Source organism: Trichosurus vulpecula, chromosome X, assembly GCF_011100635.1.
Source record: "Trichosurus vulpecula isolate mTriVul1 chromosome X, mTriVul1.pri, whole genome shotgun sequence".
In the NCBI taxonomy this organism is placed as follows: domain Eukaryota; kingdom Metazoa; phylum Chordata; class Mammalia; order Diprotodontia; family Phalangeridae; genus Trichosurus; species Trichosurus vulpecula.
In genome coordinates this window covers 56,330,023-56,337,453 of record NC_050582.1, presented here as the reverse complement: position 1 = coordinate 56,337,453, position 7,431 = coordinate 56,330,023, and the positions used below count along the sequence as shown (strand labels likewise).

Here is a 7,431-nt window from a genome sequence, read left to right as displayed (position 1 = left end):
ACCTGAGACAGTAAGCAATTTGATATAGGTTATAAATATGAAATCATGCCAAACATATTTCCATATTAGCTATATTTTATTTTTTTAAATTTTTTTATTTTTATTTATTTATTTGACATATTTAGTTTTCAGCATTGATTTTCACAATAGTTTGAATTACAAATTTTCTCCCCATTTCTACCCTCCCCCCCCACTCCAAGATGGCATATATTCTGGTTGCCCTGTTCCCCACTCGGCCCTCCCCTCTATCAACCCCCTCCCCTCTCATCTCCTTTTCCCTTCCTTTCTTGTAGGGCAAGATAAATTTCTACGCCCCATTGCCTGTGTATCTAATTTTTTAATTGCATGCAAAAACTTTTTTTGTTTGTTTTTGAACATCTGATTTTAAAACTTTGAGTTCCAAATTCTCTCCCCTCTTCCCTTCCCACCCACCCTCCCTAAGAATTCGAGCAATTCAACCTAGGCCACATGTGTATCATTATGTATAACCCTTCCATAATACTCATGTTGTGAAAGACTAACTACGATTTGCTCCTTCCCAACCCATACCGCTTTATTGAATTTTCTCCCTTGACCCTGTCCCCTTTCCAAAGTGTTTGTTTTTGATTACCTTCACCCCCATCTGCCCTCCCCTCCATCATCCCCCCCCTTTTATTTTTTTTTCTTCCTCCCTCTTCTTTCCTGTGGGGTAAGATATACAACTGAGTATGTATGGTATTCCCTCCTCAAGCCAAATCTGATGAGCGCAAGGTTCACTCATTCCCCCCTCACCTGCCCTCTCCCCTACTCCCACGGAACTGCTTCCTCTTGCCACCTTTATGTGAGATAATCCACCCCATTCTATCTCTCCCTATCTCCCTCTCTCAGTATGATGCTCTCTCATCCCTTAATTTCATTTTATTTCTTTTAGATATCTTCCCTTCATCTTCAACTCACCCTGTGTCACACATATATATACACATAGATATATACATACGTACACATTCACTTATATATATGCATATTCCCTTCAGCTACCCTAATACTGAGGTCTCATGAAGCATCCATGTCCTCTTTCCATGTAGGAATGTAAACAAAACAGTTCAACTTTAGTAAGCCCCTTGCAATTTCTGTTTCTTGATTACCTTTTCATGCTTCTCTTGATTCTTATGTTTGAAAGTCAAATTTTCTATTCAGTTCTGGTCTTTTCACTGAGAAAGCTTGAAAGTCCTCTATTTTATTGAAAATCCATATTTTGCCTTGGAGCATGATACTCAGTTTTGCTGGGTAGGTGATTCTAGGTTTTAAACCTAGCTCCATTGACCTCCGGAATATCGCATTCCAAGCCCTTCGATCTCTTAATGTAGAAGCTGCCAGATCCTGGGTTATTCTGATTGGGTTTCCACAATACTCAAATTGTTTCTTTCTGGCTGCTTGCAGTATTTTCTCCTTGATCTGGGAGCTCTGGAATTTGGCGACAATATTCCTAGGAGATTTCTTTTTGGATCTATTTGAGGAGGCGATCGATGGATTCTTTCAATTTCTATTTTGCCCCGTGGCTCTAGAATATCAGGGCAGTTCTCCTTCATAATTTCTTGAAAGATGATATCTAGTCTCTTTTTTTTGATCATGGCTTTCAGGTAGTCCAATAATTTTTAAATTATCTCTCCTGGATCTATTTTCCAGGTCAGTGGTTTTTCCAAAGAGATATTTCACATTGTCTTCCATTTTTTCATTCCTTTGGTTCTGTTTTATAATATCCTGGTTTCTCAGAAAGTCACTAGCTTCCACTTGCTCCAATCTAATTTTTAAAGTAGTATTTTCTTCAGTGGTCTTTTGGACCTCTTTTTCCATTTGGCTAATTCTGCCTTTCAAGGCATTCTTCTCTTCATTGGCTTTTTGGAGCTCTTTTGCCATTTGAGTTAATCTGTTTTTTAAGGTGTTGTTTTCTTCAGTGTATTTTTCAGTATTTTTTTGGATCTCCTTTAGCAAGTCATTGACCGGTTTTTCATGGTTTTCTCGCATCCTTCTCATTTCTCTTCCCAATTTTTCCTCTACTTCTCTAACTTGCTTTTCCAACTCCTTTTTGAGCTCTTCCATGGACTGGGACCAGTTCATGTTTTTCTTGGAGGTTTCTGTTGTAGGCTCTTTGACTTTATTAATTTCTTCTGTCTGTATGTTTTGGTCTTCTTTGTCAGCAAAGAAAGAATGCAGAGTCTGAGACTGAATCTCGGTGCGTTTTCGCTGCCTGGCCATAATCCCAGCCCACTAACTTGACCTTTGAGTTTTTCAGTGGGGTATGAGTGCTTGTAGACTACAGAGTTCTATGTTCCACGTTTGGGGGGGAGGTGCCAGCTCTGCCGCACCAGCACTGCTCCTTCCCCAAGGACCCCCAACCCGAACTGGGCTCAGATCTTCGGCAGGCTGTGGACCCCTGCTCTGATCCGCCACTTAATTCCTCCCACCAGGTGGGCCTGGAGCCGGAAGCAGCAGCAGGGGTAGCTGCCCCACCTCCACTGCTCCCGGGGCTGGAAGCCGAACCGCGAACTCCTTCCACTCCCGAAGCTTTTCCCACTAACCTTCTCCGCAGTCTTTGGTGTTCGTGGGTTGAGAAGTCTCGTAACTGCCGAAGCTCACTGAATCAGGGCGCTAGGGCCCCCTCCGCCCGGCTTCTGGTCTGGATGGTCCAAGTCGCTCAGGCTGGGCTCTGCTCCACTCCGTTCCCCGCTCCCAGCTCCGTGCGGGATAGACCTCACCCAGAGACCATCCAGGCTGTCCTGGGCTGGAGCCTGCTTCCCTCTGCTGTTCTGTGGGTTCTGCCATTCTAGAATTGGTTCAGAGCCATTTTTTATAGGTTTTTGGAGGGGCTCGGCAGGGAGCTCAGGCTGGTCCCTGCTTACCAGCCGCCATCTTGGCTCCGCCACTATTAGCTATATTTTAAAAGAAAATACAGACCAAAAATGGCAAAAATAGACTAAAAAATAATATGTTTGATAAGCATTCAAATTCTGTCAGTTCTTTTTCTTAAGGTGGATAGCTTTTTCATCAAATAGTGTGTTTTAGAGGTGGATTTTTTTATATGATGAATTATGTTAAATATTTTTTCTAATCTTAAAGCATCCTTGTATCTCTCATATAAATACAGCTTTGTTATACTATATAATTTCTTGAATCATTTTTGTATATAAATTATAATGATAATATACAATATAAATTCTATAATTTCTTGGTGTAGAAGAGACCTATCAAACAAATAGTTGTTGTGTGCTCCACTGCGCAGTTTGAGCCAGATTAAATGTAATTGGGAAATATGTAACAAAATAAATAACAATATGACAGAACATAGATGATGTGAATATGTGATTTTCCTAGTCAATTGGTGGCCTATTGGGATACTTATGCATGGTTTAGTGGCCCTGCTTCTATGTTTGACATTACTGATATAAACTTGGGGGGGGGTTGTCTTATTCAAATTTTTTCCTAATATTCATTAATCATTAATCATATAGTCTATAGTTCTGTGCTTTGTGATTCCCTTTTTATCAGTAATATTGACCTTGGAAAAGAGATGTTCGTAGGATGTCTTCTATGTCACTTTAAAATAATGTCACTTTTAAAAATAATATCTGCATTATAAGTTATTCATACATTTCATATAATACTCCCATAAATCGATCCGAAGCAGAGTTTTCTTTCTTTGATAGTTCCTCTAAATCTCACTTTGGTTTTCTGATATTAGGTTGTTTAAGATCTCGATTTCATATCCTATTAATTTTATTTTATATTTCAGTAGATAAGTCTCCATTTATTTTAAATGCTCAGTTGAGCTAGCCTTTAACTCTGTCTACTAAGTTATGATAATTCTTTCTATCCCTCCTCTGCTATGATTTTGCCTTGGTAATTTTTGTTGTAGCAGTTTGATTTCCCTACATCCTTTTTGTGATCAGATTAGAGGAAAGATTTTAATTATGCCCATTTTTTTAAAAGAACTACTAGTCATATTTGTGAATTCTCCCATCTTTTGGGGTATATTATCTATTTCTTGTCTACTTTTGAAGATTTCCTGTCATGCTTATTTTGTTTGTTTCTTTGTTGACTTTTTGTACAAATTGCACATTCTCTTTATTAGTTCTCTTTTTAAAATGTTAATACACATTTTCAGAAGCACCTATATGTGCAAAAATATTTCTAGGCGCCCTTTTGATTGTTGCAAAATATTGAAATTGAGGTGATGCCTATCAATTGGGGAATGGCTGAAAAAATTGTGGTATATAAATGTAATAGAATACTACTGTGCAACAAGAAATAATGAGTGGGCAGATTTCAGAAAAAACGTGGGAAGACTTATATGAAGTGATGCAAAGTGAAATGAGCAGAAGCAGGAAAACATTGTACACGGTATCAGCAACACTATATGATGACCAACTGTGAATGACTTAGCTCTTCTCGATAACACAGTGATGCATGTACAAAGGACTCATGATGGAAAATGCTGATCCACATCCAGATAAGGAAACAACGGACTCTGAATGTAGATCGAAGCATATTTTTTTTCATTTACCATATTTTTGGTGTTTTTTCCCTTTTGAGATGCTCCTCCTTTCACAACTATGACAAATATGGAAATACGTTTTACATGATAGCACATATAAAAGCCGTATAAAATTGCCTATGATTTTAGGAAGAGAGGAAGAAGAGAGACAATTTTGGAACTCAAAACCATGTAAAAATGAATGCTAAAAATTTTCTTGATGTATAATTGAGAAAAAATAAAATATTTTTTGAATTATTTATTTGTTGTTTATTCAGTATTTAGGGTTAGTATGACACTTGAGGAATTGATTGCATCATTGTACATATACAGATCTTTTTATATAATATGGAAATTTACAACTATTGAGATATATATATATATATATACATATATATATAAATATAGACAAAATCAGGTCCTCTGGAAAGGTGATACATAGTGCCTGCTGTAGAGCCCTAATGAAGGGGAACACAAAAGTAATCAATGCATCAATAAAGAATTACTACTGTGTGGTGTTTTGTATCCAGGAGTGTTGTCTTCTGGACTTATGGGAATCTATAGCACCTACATACATGGCAGGTAGTTCATATACCTGTGGAGCGCCGGCTCTGCTTGATGCCAACTACTGAGACTATACAAGTCACATCCAGCATCAGATGCAAACAACAACAGGGTTTAACAAATAGTAGTCACACTGTACTATTCCCCATTTCTAACTTTAGGAAGAGACTAGAGTGTGTTCACAGGTTTTACATTTCTGGTGTTCAATCACTAATCAGAGGAAAGATTTGACCTATTTGAAAAGTGCGTCATACATAACCCCTCAACGACTGTGCTCTCTTGATGGCGGCACATTAAAAGGTTTTAAAATTGCAGCTCCTTCTGGATTCCCCAAAGAGTATCTGCGCTCTTCTTTAAACGGCTTTCCTCCTCCGGATTCAGGTTTACCTTCACCACATCTGAAATGCCGTTCTGCCCCAAGATACATGGGACACTAAGAAAGACATCCTCATTAATGCCATATAGGCCCTTAATCATGGTGGAAATAGGATGCACTCTCCTAAGATTTTTCATAATGCTTTCTGCCAGATCTGCCACAGACAAGCCAATGGCCCAGGAAGTGTAGCCCTTCAGCTTGATCACCTCATAAGCACTTTCAACCACCTGTTTATGAACATCTTTCCAATTCTCTGAATCAGCATCACTTCCCAAAGAAGGATGAAGACCCTTCAGAGACACACCAGCAACATTGACACCACTCCATACAGGAACACTGGAGTCTCCATGTTCCCCAAGGACCCATCCATGGCAACTTGAAGGATGGACACCAAGTCTCTCCCCCATTAGGTAACGGAAACGGGCAGAATCCAGATTGCAACCACTTCCAATAACACGATTTTTAGGAAAGCCACTTAGCTTCCACGCGACATATGTTAAAATATCCACTGGATTGGAAACAATAAGCAGCTTGCAATTAGGGCTGTATTTAACAATATTGGGAATGATGAATTTAAAGATATTCACATTACGCTGGACCAAATTAAGACGACTTTCTCCCTCCTGTTGACATGCCCCAGCCGTAACAATGACCAGTTTTGAGTGTGCAGTCACACTGTAGTCTTTGCCAGAAACAATCTTTGGTGTTTTGAGGAAAAGGCTGCCATGTTGGAGATCCATCATCTCTCCCTTTAGTTTGTCTTCTATTACATCAACTAGGGCAAGTTCATCAGCCAAATCCTTTGTTAAAATACTGATGGCACATGCCATGCCAACTGCACCAACCCCAACAACAGTGATCTTGTTCTGGGGAACCTGTTCTTCCTTTAGGACATTCAAAATCAGCTGATCCTTGACAGTAGATGCCATTTTGGGAGATTTCTGGGGAGATATCGAGGTTGCTGGTCAGGCTGCGAAAGTTCTGATTTGGATGTGAGACTACCGCTCCCAGACTCGCGCCAATAAAATATTTTTAAAAAACAAAAAAGTGCATTTTCATAAAGATGATTTTTCCTCTGAGTACTAATTTAGTTCCTCCCATAAATTTTTGGTTGTTTGTTAATTAAAATCATCCCCTTTCACATTAATTTTCTTTCTTAAGTAAATTTTTTAATTTAATTTTTTTAATATATTTAGTTATCAGCATTGATTTTCACAAGAGTTTGAATTATGAATTTTCTCCCCATTTCTACCCTCTCCTCCACTCCAAGATGGCCTATATTCTGGTTGCCTTGTTACCCAGTCAGCCCTCCCTTCTGTTACCCCACTCCCCTCCCATCCCCTTTTCCCTTCCTTTCTTGCAGGGCAAGAAAAATTTCTACACCCCATTGCCTGTGTATCTTATTTTCTAGTTGCATGCAAAAACTTTTTTTTGAACATCTGCTTTTAAAACTTTGAGTTCCAAATTCTCTCCCCTCTTCCCTTCCCACCCACCCTCCCTAAGAAGTGAAGCAATTCAACATGGGCCGCATGCGTATCATTATGTATAACCCTTCCACAATACTCATGTTGTGAAAGACTAACTATATTTTGCTTCTTCCTAACCTACCCGTCTTTATTCAATTTCCTCCCTTGACACTGTCCCTTTTCGAAAGTGTTGGCTTTTAATTGCCTCCACCCCCATCTGCCCTCCCTTCTATCATCTCCCCTTTTTTTTAATCTTCTTCCTCCTTCTTTCCTGTGTGGTAAGATACCCAATTGAGTATGTATGGTATTCACTCCTCAGGTCAAATCTGATGAGACCAAGATTCACTCATTCCCCCTCATCTGCCTTCTCTTCTCTCCCAACAGAACTGCTTTTTCTTGCCACTTTTATGCGAGATAATTTACCTCATTCTATCTCTCTCTGTCTGCCTCTCTCAGTATATTCCTCTCTCATCCCTTAATTTGATTTTATTTCATTCAGATATCTTCCCTTCGTC

At 39.1% G+C, this 7,431-nt stretch overlaps 1 protein-coding gene across 1 annotated transcript; it reads right to left on the bottom strand.

Moving 5' to 3' along the window:
- Positions 1-4,906: 4,906 nt before the first annotated feature.
- Positions 4,907-6,443, bottom strand: LOC118832964 (L-lactate dehydrogenase A chain-like). Its single transcript, XM_036740363.1, has one exon. It carries the CDS (start codon positions 6,377-6,379, stop codon positions 5,378-5,380), a length of 1,002 nt encoding a protein of 333 aa, XP_036596258.1. The 5' UTR covers positions 6,380-6,443; the 3' UTR covers positions 4,907-5,377.
- Between the last annotated feature and the right edge of the window lie 988 nt (positions 6,444-7,431).

Excerpts from the sequence above, each read along its gene's own strand:
- LOC118832964 (XM_036740363.1), bottom strand. The coding sequence starts at position 6,379 with ATGGCATCTACTGTCAAGGATCAGCTGATTTTGAATGTCCTAAAGGAA.